The sequence below is a fragment of the Odocoileus virginianus genome, chromosome 13 (genome assembly GCF_023699985.2).
Source record: "Odocoileus virginianus isolate 20LAN1187 ecotype Illinois chromosome 13, Ovbor_1.2, whole genome shotgun sequence".
Classification (NCBI taxonomy): Eukaryota; Metazoa; Chordata; class Mammalia; order Artiodactyla; family Cervidae; genus Odocoileus; species Odocoileus virginianus.
In genome coordinates, this window is record NC_069686.1 from 9,042,038 (window position 1) to 9,058,879 (window position 16,842).

At 38.7% G+C, this 16,842-nt stretch overlaps 1 protein-coding gene across 7 annotated transcripts in view; it reads right to left on the reverse strand.

Annotated features, from left to right (window-relative positions):
- The window catches only part of ITPRID2 (ITPR interacting domain containing 2), a 38,159-nt gene that overhangs the window by 3,997 nt on the left and 17,320 nt on the right, over positions 1 to 16,842 (reverse strand). For 2 of the 7 annotated variants that reach the window (XM_070475924.1, XM_020888663.2), the window contains exons 10-16: positions 13,897 to 13,985; positions 10,768 to 11,973; positions 8,684 to 8,761; positions 8,478 to 8,605; positions 7,928 to 8,078; positions 6,825 to 6,890; positions 5,691 to 6,155 (exon numbers count right to left, since the gene is read on the reverse strand). In XM_070475924.1, coding sequence (XP_070332025.1) covers positions 5,691 to 6,155; positions 6,825 to 6,890; positions 7,928 to 8,078; positions 8,478 to 8,605; positions 8,684 to 8,761; positions 10,768 to 11,973; positions 13,897 to 13,985 — 2,183 coding nt within the window. Of the gene's footprint in view, positions 1 to 5,690; positions 6,156 to 6,824; positions 6,891 to 7,927; positions 8,079 to 8,477; positions 8,606 to 8,683; positions 8,780 to 10,767; positions 11,974 to 13,896; positions 13,986 to 16,842 lie in introns of all 7 variants that reach the window. The other 5 variants (XM_070475920.1, XM_070475919.1, XM_070475921.1 and 2 more) reach the window with 4 other exon arrangements.

The window sequence follows — 16,842 nt, forward strand, 5'->3', positions numbered from 1 at the left end:
TCCTCCGAGGGATCCTCCGGACCCAGGGATCAAACCCACAGCTCCTGTATGTCCTGCACTGGCCACAGATTCTTTCCCACTGAGCAACCTGGGAAGCCCAGGGCATCACCTCTAAGTAGCCCTTTGTGAAGGCTTTAGATGTGTGTTTCCTCAAATAAACTGATAATGCCTTCCTGAATTAATACTCAAGACACACTCAACCAGCTTTTAAAAATTCTACATTTCCACTTTCCTGTCAGCCTATCTCTTTCCTAAAATGTTCCTAAGTACATCCTGAACACATCTCAATGGAAGTCTTTCCAAAAATGGCTCTGTAATAATGTCATGCAATATATACATTACACTATATATATATATATATATATATATATATATTTATACATAAATATTCAGAGAAACAAATGCTCCTTAACTCCAACTATCTGTACTGAAACATATTTAAATATAAAATCTTCTCATTTCACCTTCTACCAGTGTCTCTAAACTTTAAACATCAAAGGTCTGTTAAGTTCATAGTCCTTCAGATTCGTCTTTTAAACAAATATATATTGGATACAAATATGATCCCAGAATTTCTTTGCCACAGCATACAAGTACAAATGCAGTATGTTAAATTAGATCCTCTGTAAATCCATATTTACAAAAGACAATGAGTTAGCAGAGTCTTTCAGTCCTGTTGTCCAATGCACATCTCATCATACTTCACTCAAAAACTTTTTTCATTCTTCATCATTCAAAAACAAACTAGCCCAAAAGTATTATCTACAAACCAAAAAAGTGTGCCAACATTTGAGGGGTGGGGACGGGTGCAGACATCACTGCAGTAAAACATAAAAAAGTCTCTACCAAGGATGTTATTATCTAGTTGGACTCAGAACAAATATTTCATAAAATATTAAAGAGGAAAAACTGTTAACTCATTAGTGATGTAAGAACAGAATAAAAAATGAGAGACTAGAATGGGATAGAAGAGGAAAAAGTTATCAGATAATAGCAAACTTTAAGATAGTAATGAAAAAGTAAGGCAAAGTGCAGACAACAGTGAGGATGAAAACAGTAGCAAGGGCACCTTAAGACAGGGAGCAGAAAGAAGCCTAGCTGATAAGATAGTTCCTACTAGCTAGAGAGGAGAAGGGACTCGGAATAGGAAGGGTGCACTCAAATGGAAATTTATCAGCGTGTTCTGGCACACAGTAAGTGCTCAGTGAATGTCTGAATAAATGCCGTCAATGGGAGAGTGAGAGAGAGTATCACACGCAAACAAGAACAGACAGTGAGGAACAAAGGACCACCTATAAGCGCTGCAAAACGACAGAACGCCTTTGGTAATTTACTGAAGTAGTAAACGTATGAACAAATGCATGAGCTCCAAAGTCTCTCATGTGACAGAGGTGGGGAAGGACAAGTGGTGAGAAAATCAGTGGAATGAACGGTGAAGTCCACTTTATAACTTCCACAAAGTAAAATCCACTGAAGACAGACTAGTTGAGATCAAGGCAGGCATGCACACTGGCATATTACCAAGGTGCCAGCAAGCCTGAAGTGGGGGCAACACGTCCGTCTACTAGCCTCTCCCAAGTGCCTCATGTGCGGCAGCAATCACTGCACCATCACTAACAGGGCTGCAGCAAGACCACAGGCAAGCTACGCATTTACCAAAACACATCCAAGAGTGGGCCAGATGAAGCGGTTACTCAGAGGCATGCACCAAGCCTAGGAACTTCAGTGAACAGAGAAGAAAACTCTACACAGAGCAATCCATCTTATATTCTGACATTTAGTTCTGTTCAATTTGCTTCTGTGGACACATGCTCATTTATTCTATCAAGTAACCTTTTTTACTTACTTTTTCTTTCGGTGTTCTCTTTCAAAAGAATTCTACTGTATCAGTATTATAAGTAATGAAAGCAATCTTTTTTTAAAAAAACTTCACATATGGTGAAATAATGGAAACAAAGGCCTGATAGACATCGTTGTTTTCATGCACCCATGAGAGCAATAAGAACACTTCCCTAAAAGTGTTTGCCAAACATGCTTAATCCTCACCTGCAAAACTGTTCAACCCAAGCTTAAATCTTCCCTTCATGAATAATGGCTTTGTTAACGAGGTTAGGGACCCAGAATTTGCTGGGAAGACAATTCTGTTTTTCTTGGTAGCTGATACAATAAGAGTTTAAAAAAACTGGGATTCAGTACCATTATATTTAAGGAAAAAGATTACCAATTTTAAATGAACAGAATCAAGACTAATCTGAATTTTAAATTTTTTGCAAAGTTTAACAGAACACCACTGTAACTGAGCTAAAATGATAATAACCCAAATGACTTTTAAAATTATAGATGACATTAGACTAATTTATCCGTTAACATATGCTTTTAAAGTGCTTCAAAAGAGTTTATTTTTTTAAGGACATCAGTGTTCCTCTTATGCCCTGTTTGATCTACTATACAATTTGCCTGATAAGCTCTTCTTTGGAGACAGTTAAAAGGGTCAGTGTTAAGCTAAAGTTCCTCCAAACTATGTCAAATTCTGAATCAGGAAGTTTCTAACTAACAGTAACAAATTCTGAAAAATTCTTCAAACATTTGTCTCACATGTCAGTCCTTCAAATTATAGAATCTCCCATATTTAATAGGGAGGGTCTTATAAATGGTTAAGTAATTCTCTAGCACCACCACAGTATGATGGGAACAACCAAGTTTTCCATATATGCTAAGTTCTACCAGCCCAAAAGAATCAATGTTCTGGTTTAGGGATGCTTTGAAAGTGAAAGTGAAAGTCGCTCAGTCTTGTCTGACTCTCTGCGACCCCACAGACTATCCATGGAATTCTCCAGGCCAGAATATTGGAGTGGGTAGCCATTCCCTTCTCCAGAAGATCTTCCTGACCCAGGAATCAAACCAGGGTCTCCTGCATTGCAGGCAGATTCTTTATCAACTGAGCTATCAGGAAATCACTTATAGCACATATCAGGCCATCCATTAACATTAAAAATCAGGACTCAAGTGTGTGTTAAGAGAGTATTTGTGCCAAATGAGTATATAAAGTCCAGTTTTCAAGGAAAAATTTCAAACCAAAGCAAGCTAAAGGGAACAAAAATACCACATTTTGTGTCAAGGGAGATGGGGAGTACCTTAAAACTGATTTCCTCAGTTAACAAATACATTGTGGAGAAAAATAATTACTTAGTTCTACTCAAAAATTGATCTTTGATGTGAAACACCATCAGTCACACCTAGCTAACTGAGCAAGGTGGATGTATAAAGCTTGCTAAATATTAGCCAGACACAACCAACCTACAAAATAATTACATTTATAGGACACATAAATTTATAGAATTAAGATCTTTTAAATTTCAAGTTGGTAATTCATGTCATGAAAAGAAATGACATACATGCAGTGTCTTCTGCTATTGGCAGAATGCTTGTTTTGTAAGTGTTAATTTGTCTGAATGTCAGCTGAACCTAGGAACAAGGTACCCAACATGTACAAACATTAAACAGCTACTTAGTTCACTGTGTTATGAAGCACACCTATCTGCATCTGGCATTACAATTTCTGTTGGATTTCATCATCACCCACCTCTCCCACTTCACAGTAACTCACAAGTAACTTATTTTGCAGCCCTTCCAAAATCCAATTCCAGAAGCAAATTTCAGGTCTTTTTCAAGGCAGTGTCACACTATTGCAGCATTTATTTCTTAACAAAACAGTGTTACTGTTTTTATTAGGTTTTCACCTTTTCAAAAATATGTCACTGACAAAAGTTTTGAATGTTATGCTTCTAATACTATTTTCCCCATGAGCTCTGTAGATTTTACTGCACAAATCTATCTGCACAGCATGATTTTTAGGAATGCATATATTAATGTCATATAAAGCAAAACTGACTTTATTTTCAAGGCACTTCTCAAGTTACTGTCATGCAGCTGTAAATGATGGTACCTCATACATGAACTAATCTCTGGACCCAGAGGAGCAATGGCTCATTTGAAAAAAACATTTTGGTATGTTGCCACCATTCTTTAAAACAAAAAAAAAAGAACAATTTTGTACTGGGTATAGCCCATTAGCAATGTTGTGATAATTTCAAATGAAGAGTGAAGGGACTCAGCCATATATATCCACTTTCCCCCAAATTCCCCTCCCATCCAGGCTGCCACATAACATTGAGCAGAGTTCCATGTGCTATCAAGTTACCATTTCAAATATAGCAATGTGTCCATGTCCATCCCAAACTTCCTAACTATCCCCCTCTTCCTTCCCCTTGCCAACCATAAGTTCAGTTCTCTAAGTCTGCAAATCTCTTTCTGTTTGTAAGTAAGTTCAATTGTATAATTTCTTTATAGATTCCAGCACAAGGGCTGTCATCCTGTATTTTCCTTCTCTGACTTATTCACTCAGTATGACAATCTCTTGGTCCGTGCACGTTGCTGCAAATTGCCACCACCATTCTTGACCCATAACCACTAAAAATTTGTTCAGTGTTACTCACAAATTAATTCTAAAAATGTGTTACACTCAGATTACTGAATTTACTGTAAGTACAAAGATTAAAAAGAGGGAGCCACTGACATATTTCTCTGGTTCATTTCGGTATTTTCCATTTCTAAATCCTTACTTCTCAGCACATTATACTAAATGTTTTTCTGTATGATTTTTCAACTGTTCCCTGAGTTAGTTCTATTTACCTTCCTACTAGACTTGAGGCTTAAGGAATTCATGGTCTAAAATCCATTTTCCTTTTCTCCTTTACAGAACAGGTACTCATTAAGACACTTGTAAACCATTTTTTTTTTAAAACACAGCAGCTATTATTCTTTTCACTAATGGAAAGAATGAATGATCCTTTTTATCATGGATTTTAGTATCCCAGTTGGAAAGAACTACGAATAATTATGGTTCTTCCTCAGAGTTACTCTTAAGACAGGGAACAGAATGAGAAAAATAAATTCAACATGTATAATTTTTATCTTATGCACTCTACTGAATTTTGCATCCAAGGACATAATGTGATTTGAGAAAAGGAAAAAAAAAAGTCATACATAAATATGTATCTATAGCAGTCTCCTTTTTAAAATTATATCCATACTGTTCCTTACTATCCGATCCTGGTGCCAAAAGCAACTATTTACTAATTTCTCAAATATTTTGCCTTTGATTATTAGTCTTCCTAAGTTTCTCCAGTCCTTTCGGTAACCTAGAACTATTGATAAATGCTTCAGGTCTGCATACTGCTAATCACACAGGGTAAACTTTAATTTCATATTTCTATCTTTGAATGACTTACATAATTTCTATAGGTCTCTACTCACTAAACCAAATAGATTAAATTCTTCATACTTCTTAAAATCTCAATTGACATTATAAAATAGCAGATTTTAATTGTGGAAGAGATCTAAACTATAATCCTTAATTTTACAAAGGTGGAAACAGAAGTCTAAAGTCCTTGTCACTTGTTCACTTATTTTGAACCCTACACATACCTTCTTCACCAAAGTGAATATAGAGAATCGCAATTATTTCACATGGGAGTATGAAATTTGCAGAAACAGCATTACAAACATAATAGACATGAGGTGGATCAATGGGAAAATTACTGAATACAGTGAATCAAAGGAGTATCTTATAAATAATGTTAAAATGAAACCTATTCCAAATAAATTAATTAAGCATAGATTTTACTCACCTCCCTTATGACTTGCTGTAACTCATCTTGCTCCACATTTTTATGTACTTCCTCAGCAGCTGGCAATAATGAGACTTTTCCATGTTCTTCCTCTACTTCAGATTTAGGTCCTACAGCTTCTGAGGTTTCTTCAGTTGCTCCAGCTTCCTCAGAACTTTCCACATCTGGAGGTGTCTGCACAGAGCCTGTTCTAGAAGGAGCAGTTGGTGTTAGGGCCACTGACGCTCGGAATAATTTCTTGCTTGGTACCAGATGGGTTTTGGGTTTGCCCACTGAGTCAACAGGAGGTACTCCAGTTCTTCTACTGGCATGAGAGGGACCAGAACACACAGAAGATGACTCTGATGTTGCTTGGGAAAAAACAGATTCTGAGCTTTCTCCAGGAGGAATTTCAAATCCTATTTCTCCATGGCCCAGGCCCAATTCAGACTTTAGGTATGACTGTTCCCGCATCAGTTCAGTGACCTAGAGATCAGAAAAACTCTAATTCTTCTCTTAAATTAAGACTGGTAGTTAAAAGAAGATTAATATCCTTGATGCTGCCCCAAATCATTTAACTTGTAGAGACATGATTCAAAGGCACTCATTTGGTTACTACTCAATTTCATTTGCAAAAACAGCAAGAAAAATTCAAATTCACAGTGAGATCAAGCCATAAAATGTTTAACTAGGCTATAGCTGGATGAAATTTTACTTGGTTCCACATGGGTGTCCAAATTACTTACAAAGAAAAGTAACCAGTAAAAAAAACTCATAATGCCCTCAAATGAACTAATTCATTTAAATTACAATAAAAGTCAATCTTTGTTCAAAATGTAGTCATCTTAAAGATCCAATTACCTAAAGAACCTGGAATCAGACTGTGAAAGCACATTTCCTGAAATATAAATTACTTTTTATGATGCATTACTTCCTTTAGGCCATAAAGATAAATCATTATTGCAGTTAACTGGCTTTCTAGTGGCCGAAGATAGCAACGGACTTCCAGAAGTTCCAGACTCACTTCTAATCAAATTAACTAACTTATCAAATTGTGTATTTAATTTTTTTTTACCATCTACATTAGGAAAACTGTGTGTTTATGAAATATTATATCATTCCCTTCCCCAGTGATTTAAAAGGAAAGAGGCTTACTGGTTCCATTACATTCAATGGAGAAGGGCATGACAAGTTATCAGCGCTTCTACTGCCACACATTCCCTGAAAAAGTAAAACAATATACATATATATAATATATGTATGATATGTGTGTGTGTGTCTGTGTGTAGTTTTTTTAAATTGCAAATACTTTATGATAAAATGAGCTAATTATTGCTCTAAAGCTGTCCTTTATGTCACAAAAGTCAGCCACAGCTGTCACAGGATCCTATAAAAGTGTTACTGTGACTGAAGCTTGCACAGAAGATGTTCTGATTCTCTGATCTCACCAATGAACATTTCTCAGAATAATAGATCAAAACTGTCAATGAGATCAAATAGATCAAAACTGTTGATGACACATTCATTGACAAGATATTCTTAATCTGTGCTATACATATATACATATATATGTATCGGAGAAGGCAATGGCACCCCACTCCAGTACTCTTGCCTGGAAAATCCCATGGATGGAGGAGCCTGGTAGGCTGCCGTCTATGGGATCACACAGAGTTGGACATGACTGAAGTGACTTTAACAAAATCAGTTATGTTCAATTAACAAAGAGAAGAGTTCACTGTTTCAACATTTCAAAACAACATATTCTACAACTGAAAGATTTTGGCAAAAATAAGAATACAATTGTTGAAGTTGAAATTGCATGAAAAGGAATATTAGGAGTAAGAATAGTGGTACAAAATAGAGAGAGATAGTGTTTGTCTCTATTATCTTGTTTGCATACATGTTTCTCTGCTTTTACAAAGATCTTATTTGATTCCTTAAAAAACATACAGAATGGAAAAGAATCCAAAATAAAGGAAAAGTGTAAAGGGAACAGTGTTTTTTCAAAGGCAAGAAACGGGGGGGAAAGGTTACATGAAATATATATATGTGTGTTCTTCAGTTATACACAATGAGTAACATCTAAATTAGTCATATGCTAACCTACTATCATTTATCCTTTAAAATCCTTAAATTTTTGCATTGGTCTTTATTCTCTATTATTAAATTATGATTTTAAATGAAGGCATTTGTCCTAAATTGCGTGCAACGCTATTAGCAAGTTCTGAGTGAAAGCTGTGACGACCGAGGGCGCATACCGTGAGGGCCGAGGGGCGGAAGGGAAGCGGCACGTGCATGGGCCGGAGCTGCTCCTCCAGCCCCAGCAGGCGCTCCTCCAGCTGCAGCTCCAGGTCCTGGAGTTCCATTCGGACTGCATTTCTCAAGCTCTGCAGCTGATCCACTTCATACCTGTTAGGAGGCACAGAGTTCGAAAAAAGCAGCTTGGAAACTCAGTGTTCACAACTCTCACAAGCTTTCGGAAGGTGCTGAAACGCCAAGTTCTACAGACAGCACAACAGCATCTGCAATACGTATAACCACTGTAACTCCTTTTTCTTCCTCTAGCTTTCATCACAAATATTCCAGACAACAAGAAACAGATTCCAGCCGCTGTCTTCCTCAGTTCAGTGAAGACAGAGAAGATTACTTAGCAAAACGTTGTGCCCAATTTTATTTACACTGGCTGACAGACTACATAAAGGGTACACAGCAGTATAAATAAAATTCAGCTTCCAAAAAGAAAAAAAAGTTACCAATGCTTTTTAGAATGAAAATATTTTAAGTCAACATTAAGACATGAGCTTTTACCTTTCCTCCTCAGTCATATGATGATAAACCATGGTTTGCTGACGCAGCATTGCCAATTCTAAATCCATCATTTGCGTTCTAAACAAATTCAGGCTCCGCCTCATTACTTGGAGCTCCTGAAAAGTATTCTAAAATGCAATATAACAGCATTAACTTCCAAATCACACCAATTATTCTGTAACACAGAGATTTAAGTAATAACTTACTTCATAAAGAGGTAGAACAGATGATTTCTGAGTACTATACGGAGCAGCAGCAAGATCAGGTCCTCTCATCATAGGGTACTTCAAAAGAGTGAAAGTCTGATTAGAAAGCAACGTTAAAGTGACTACTTCCACATCATCTAAGGTGTTAAAAAGGCAGAATTTGGGGTGTACATATGCTTCTCTTTGGGGCATAAAACAAAACCTAAAACCACTTCATGTTATAAGCAGAAATCTGATAAATCGGTCACCAGTACCACCTACTACTTCTATCTGTTTTAGTTTTAAGTCAGTATATTTGGAACAGGAAAGAGGCAAAGGAATATATATAGTTTAAATCTATTAATATGTCTTACAGGACCTCCTTCTTGCCTTGAGAAAGTAGAAAAATAAAAACAAAACTCAGAAATATAGAAGCAATAGCAAATGTCATTCTGAGATCACAGAAACTACTGACTTGGCTGAAGAAAGTGGCAAGCAATCACCACACTCATTCTTAGATATCTGAGTATCTACTATGCATCACTTAGGGAAGACAGAAGGCATTCTCAGCCTTCAAGCATTCTCACAGGGCAAGAAACAAGGAGAAAACAGAAGTAGAAACATATACATAATATTGGCTGGGGTTGGTGTGGGGACTGCTATGAGGAAAACAACCAAAAATCCAGATTAGTTCTCGACAGTGATAACACCTCAGCCGTACCTTAACAGAAAACAGGACTTGGTCAGGTGAAGAAAGGCAGGGGCAGGCCATCCCAGGTTAAAAAAAAGTGGCATGTGTGAAAAAACCAGACAGCGAGGGACACACACGTACGCAGGAGCCTGCACGTGTAATGTGGAGCGCGCTCACAGGGAATGGGCCTGGCGAGACGGGCAGAGGCCAGGCGATAAACGCACATGTCTACTGAGGAGGGGTGGAGTGAGGATGGGGAAATGAGCTGAGTTACTGACGGAACACGGAAGAGAAAACCACATCTAGAGCAGAACAAGCTGGTCTAGACAGGTGGGACATGAAGGTGTAGGTGGACAGGACCCTGGGAATCCCCAGCTTCCCATGACTGCAGCTGAAAGGTTAATTTCTCATTTGTGGACAGAACTCTATTTTGTAAGGAGGAAAGAGACACACCCACTTTCTGGTTAGACTGAAAATCATTAGTAGAAGACAATCATCATGAGGATAAAATCTCTACTTAAAAGTGTATTTTACTACATAACTTTCATTTTTACTGTCAAAGAGGCTTCCTGTCTACATCATCATGAAAAGCAATGCATTAAATACACTCTAGGCTTCTCGACTCTTACCTGACCCTCCTGCTCATTACATTCCACTGTCATTTTCTTCATTTCCTCAACTGCCTAATCTAAGTAGCTTACAAAGAGATTCAGAAAGGCAATGTGAAAGGCAAACCAAGAGACAATTTACTTCTTTTTCAAAACTTATTTTGGAAATTATTTCCATCCCACTCACAAATCTGAGAGCAGTGACTTTTAAAGTGACAAGACACACAGGCTATTTTTATTCAGATTCACACGTTTACCTGATTTTTTTCTTTTCTTTTAACCCAGTGGAAGCAGACTAATTCTGTACCAGGAGACCAGCGTCAGGAGTCAGCAGATGAAGGAAAAGCTTAGTCAGAGAGCAACGAGTGGAACCAGGAGAACACACGGCGACACAGAAGCCAAGGGAGGAAAACTTAGAAAGAAGTGGTGAACACTGTCAGATGGAAGAGAAAAGGACACACAGCACTTGAGAAGTTTTCTTTTTTAATGACAAAGACAACTTGACTAAGACAGAGACGAAGGCGGAGAGGCTAAAGAAAGGAGGACACCTAAAAAACAAAAGCTCTTTTCTAGGAGGGAGACTGTGAACAGAGACATTCACCTTGTTCAGAATTAGCTACAGATTTTCCCTTGAGCTAGGAAGGAAGAGGCTGGGGGGGCGGGGGCAGGTACAGACAAATTAAGGAATGCAGGAAAATGAGGCTGAGGTGGTTGGTGTCTGATGGCTCCTAGCTTTTCAGTGAGTTAAGAGGAACTCAGACCAATAAAAGAAAACAAGAGTAAGAGAGATAAACTTGGTTTCATACCTGTGAAAGATTCTGCAGTGAATTTCTAATATCATGCAACACTCTTCGCAGCTGCATCTCGATGGCAGAAGGGGGGTTCAGAGAGCACGCTCGGTAAGGGGAGGCGTGTCTGTGTGAGTAAGGACATCCGAGGGGGGCCGGGAAGGCACTGCAGGCGGCGCCTGGCACGCTGGGGACACTGTGGGTGCTCAGGGTTCTCGCGTGCTCACACAGCGGCCGCTCCTGCCACTCGGCGTGGAGAGAGTGCAGGGAGCAGGCGGACTGGGAGACGGGCGCCGCAGCAGACAGCGCGCAGGCCGGGCTCCCCCGCGGCAGGCGCTCCTCCGCCCGGGGCGCCTCGCTCGGGCCGGCGGCTTCCTTCTTCCCAGGTGTCGGAGAGATGAAGATAGTGGATGTGACTGAAGACTGGCCATCGTGCTCGCGCGCTCCTTTTTCTAATCTCTGCTCCTCCTCCTGTGTATACTTGTAGGTGAAGGATGGGGGACTGCATCTGGTCTCTTTTCCAGGGGACAACTGAACATTGACTGATGACACAACCCTTACTGGGCTCAGCAAGGTGGTTGGTAAAGACTGAGACCTCCTTAGCGGGTAGCCAGCTTTTGCAAACAGGTACCTCTGTTTTAACAGATCTTTTGACTTTATCAAACTACGCCCCACTCTTTGAGTAGACAGACTACAAACCTTCATCTGTGCTCTTTGTAAAGCTGTATTAACTCTGTCCACAGAAGAGGGCGACCCCGCTGTATTTTCAGCCCCTTTCTCATCACATTTAGCTTCAATAGAAGCCAGTGATTTTAGAATGTGATGGGTAGTATACTGGACATATTCACATTCACTGCTTTTATCCATGTCACTTTCGGCACTTGCTTCCCTTAGTAATTCCACAGGCTGTGCTGCAGACACATCCTCTTTCCTTTTAGTAATTTCAGTAACGTGATCCCCTGCACTCCAGGTGGACTGCTGATGTCCAATGTTCTCAACAGTCTGGCACTGAAGGAAATCCTGGCCATCTGACCTTTTCTCAGCAACTGCTGCTGCCTTCTCTCCTTCCATCTGAGGACAGGTAAGAGACTCCTCCTCTGATTCATTAAAATAAGGCTGGTCTTGTGCTGTTGGTGTGACAAGGTCTTCACCAAATGATGTGACTGTTGTCTCACTGTCACAGCTATCTGCACTACTCCCCATGGCTTGCAAGGACTCATGAACCTGTGAAAGGAAAACAGGTAGAAGGATGGAAAATTCAAATAAGTAGGAGCATTAACAAAATACCAAACTGCTATGATGCTTCTATACTTTTGGAGTCTCCCACCTTCGTTTTGGCTCTGGTGCTGTTCTAAACTGCTTTTAGTGTCCTTTATCAACAACAACTCTGCTTTCTCACAAAGATTGTTCCAGATCCTTACTATTTTCCTTAAATACCCCTTTCAACATCTATCTCCTTTCTTTCCTGGAACAGGAATTGGCAACCCACTCCAGTAATCTTGCCTGAAAAATTCCATGGACAGAGGAACCTAGCGGACTACATTCCACGAGGCTGCAAAGAGTCGACATGACTGAGCAACTAAGCACTCCTTTCCTTCCAACATATGACACTGACTCAGAGAAAATGGACAAAGATGTCTTAACTTCTTCCTCAAGACCTACAAACTTCCCTGTACCTTACCCCATCATTCCTCCTCTCAATTCTGAAAGAAAACTGTGTCTCTTTTCAAAGCTAATCCCTCCAATCTACTTCTGACCACCTCCTTTCAAAGGTCAGGGTATTTCTCCAGGTTCATCCCAGACTTTTCTGCATCAAGCTCTCTTTCTCTTAGCCAAACAACTTTCCTAAATCATTACTGTATAAAAAAGACAAAAAGACCTATAACCCTTAGCTACCATCCTTATTTGAAAAAATAACATAATTCATATCTTCTCTGTCACTGATTTACTCTCCAATCACTCTTCTCATTTAATGCATCAGAACTACTCACTCAAGTACTCAATTTCAGAATAAACAAATTTTCATCTTTTCACTCCAGTGGCTACAGCTCTCCTTTTAAAAGTTTCTCCTCCATCTCTCAATTTTTATGCCTGCTGGATTATTCTGAGCCTCCTTAGAAACTTCTCCTCACTGTCTACTCCTTAAATGGGCGCTCCCCTGGTGGCTCAGACGGTAAAGCAATGCTGGAGACCCGGGTTCAATCCCTGGGTTGGGAAGATCCCCTGGAGAAGGAAATGGCAACCCGCTCCAGTACTCTTGCCTGGAAAATCCCAGGGACAGAGGAGCCTGGTAGGCTACAGTCCATGGGGTCACAAAGAGTTGGACACGACTGAGTGACTTTACTTACTTACTTTACTCCTTAAATGCTGTCTCTAAGGTTCTTTTTCAGGTTCTTTTTTTTCTCTTACTCCAGTTTTCTTTAAAATTTCCTTATAGATGTTTTAAAGACTTTTCATGTACATTATGTACTGCACACATAAACTATAAGCTCCTTGAGGACAGTTTAAGACATGCCTGTCTTCTGGGTTATCTAACACACTATAGCATAAAAGTCAAGTAATATTGAGCAAGCTATGGATTCACAGTTTTAGTTAGTTATTAATTAATAATTATAAAATACTGAAATATAGGCACGGATTGTAAAGAATCTGCCTGCAATTCTGGAGACCTGGGTTCGAGCCCTGGGTAGGGAAGATCCCCTGGAAGAGGGAATGGCTACCCACTCCAGTATTCTTGCCTGGAACATTCCATGGACAGAGGAGCCTGGCAAATCCATGGTGTGGCAAAGAGTTGGACAAGACTGAGTGACTAATACTTTCATTTTCTTTCACTGAAATACAATGATGGTAGAAAACTTTTTAAAAAACACAAAACAGGTTAAGGGTTAAAATACTGTTTATTGGTGGTCCAAAAATGAGAGAAGCTTTTTGTTGTTGTTGTTTTTAAATATTCAGAGAAAGATGAAGAATTAGTGTAACTTAAAATGTATAGACAAATGCTCAGATTATAAGACTAAAATTCTAGGATGCAGATGTTATCATTTGAAAAATAAAGATTGCACAGATTGTCTTAAATATACAGACAGTGAAAAATCACCTAAATATAAAGAAGTTAATCACAACACCTACTACTACAGGAAATATCACCTGAAGATGATTAAGCGAGAGGCAGTCTGTCGAATCTTCAGCAAAACCACTGCTATCAGAGTGCTGACTTGCAGTACGTAATAGTTGATCTACCAAAAAAGAAATGCAGTTATACAAAACTGCTATATAGTACTTCGGTGAGTACCTTTATTACATGATTTCCAAAAGATACACGGTACACAACAGTGACTCTTTCTTAGAAAAGTATACATCACTTATGCCAAATTGTGGCTTCACAACATTGGAAGTGACTTGAATTCAAATAAAACTGAATCACATCAGAAATTCTCAGTGTTTAGTTGCAAATTAAGCTCTAATTATAATGTATTTTTGTCTTATCCTTGAAGAACAACCTGCTGAAATGAAAAATGGCTCTAATAAAAATTAAAGTCCCAAATAAACCAATTTCATAATGTAAAATATGTAAAGACACTTAGGTGAAATCAGAAGTTTAAATGCACTGTATAAAAACACCTATGGCCTTTCCTGGTGCTCGGCGGTAAAGAGTCCTCCTGCCGACGCAGGAGACACAGGTGTGAGCTCTGGTCCAGAAAGGCCCCACATGCCATGGAGCAGCTTGGCCCACGGGCCTCAACTACTGAACCTGTGACCTAGAGCCCATGTGCCACAACCACTGAAGCCTGCGCATCTAAAACCTGTGCTCCACAACAAGAGAAGCCACTGCAAGGAGAAGCCCAAGCACCACAGCTATAAAGTAGCCCCTGCTCGCCACGCCTAGAGAAAGCCTGCATGCAGCAACGAAGACCCAGCACGACCAAAATTAAATAAATAAAATTCTATGTATTTAAAAAACAGCTATTACCTTCCCAATAAGAAAATAAAAATACAATTAAGGCCAACAAATAATTTATATACAAGAAAACTTAAATGTCTCTGGTGTTTCAAATGATGCAAACATTTGTAAGTTATCAAACAATTATTTCTTCTCTGAATGAAACTCAATCACATAGGTTCAACTAGAAGCTAATGTTGTTAATTTTTATCATTCCTGGTTAGGATAACCTAAAAAATTTTTTTAAGTAACTGAAACCACCAACTAAGCACAGTAGGCATGATCACATACCCAGTCACACTGTGAGAACCACAGCGGGGAAGACTTTACAGATGTTACAGTTACTGAGGATGACATTTCATGACACAGTCAAGCTCTGCAGAAGCAACAGGCTAAATAAACGGTGTTTACCAAGTCCGCATTCATTTAAGATTTGAATGATAGGAAGTATTCCATAACATGTTTGAATAAAATCCAAAACTAATTCTTGGTTGCCTGACTTTGAAAACTATCCTCATTACCTTAGGTTCAACCTGGAGCAACATGAAATGGAATAATATTTTTCCCATTAAAAATGTAAAATAATTCTGTAATGTTTTGAAGTCAACAAAACTGCATAATTAAATATAAGTAACTGATACATATCCTTGATAAGTTTAGGTAAATTGTAGTAACTGTGAAACTGAATTAGAGTAAGCTGTTACCACAGGTCTTAATTATGCAGTATATTATCTGAGAAAATGATTAACATGCCACAGGAGTCATCACCATAATTATATGTTTGCATATCTTTTTAAAAAGAAAAACTAGACTTAGTGTTCTGAAAACAGGAACCGATTTACTCCTCTTTGTATCCCAAGTAACTAGAGCAAGCCAACAATAAAAAGTATTTGCTGAATTAATCAATCTCCATAAAGTTATCTCCCTAAAGCAACAACAGACTTAAACAGTTGCTGAGAGGACTTAGAAGTGAAACTGACCTATCTGCTTGGGCAAAGGGCAGTTGCCAAAGGGCCCAGGAAGCCCTGACCAGCTTCCCTCAAGTTCTCCCCTCTAAGATTTGTCTCGGCCACCGTACAGTATAGCCCATGCCAAGCGCACTTCTCTGCAGTTAGCCCCGTCTGAATTCACACACACACATCAGGTCAAGTGTAGGCTGCTCAGGCTTCAGAGCAGATGTCAGGCAGTGGAAAGAACAAGGAGGCCTGGGTCAAGTTCTGGCTTTATCATCATAAGCGGTAACCTCTCCTCAGAAAATGAGATAATAGCTCTCCTACCTCACAGTGTTACTTCAGAAACTAAGTAGAATGTAGGTGAAACCATTTTTGTAAACTATAAATTACAATTGAGATTCTTTAGTCAGACATCTCAGTTTCACAAAAAACATAGTTTACCAAAGAAAAAGGCAGAATTAAAAAGAAACAGACTTTTGTCCTAACTGAAGTGGTAAGACATTATATCTAATTAAAAACTAGGAAGTTAAAGCAAACATTAAAGTGAGAACAAAACAAAAGGTGTAAATTCTATTTATCCAGTATCACAGAGAAACAGTACACCTGTATACTCTGCTAGGCCAAAGAAAATATTGAACATCTTTGGCAATAAGGAAACTGTTGGACTGCTCTTAACATACCTACTGAATGTTAACTTGTGACATGAGTTGCATCACTAAACTTCTTCTGTAAATCCCAGGACTGGATTTGACATTTAGATTACTGTAGCTTCAAAAACTCTATTACTAAAGTGGGAAGTATTTTTATACATGTGCTATGTGCATTTTTACTAACTTTGTGAGATGAATATATAACCAGTGATTCAAATTCTGCCACTATGATTAACATACTTGCATATCACATCAAAATTTGGAAGGCTACTTTCAAAAAAATGACTAAAACACTATTGTTCTTTCTCCCTCTTTCATGTATATACACAAAACTAGTTTACTGTTAATTTACAAAGATGTGATTCAAAAAAATGTTACCATTTTTAGTTATGCCACCAGAAATAAGAGCTCCTACAGAAGACAAGAGGAAGAAACTCAGATGTGAATACAAACCACATTCCATCTTTCCCGCCACAGGAAGCTTACTCCTCAAAAATCTTAAGGTAATTATACTGTTTTTATCCCCCTTTTGACACAGGGCAAGCTGCTT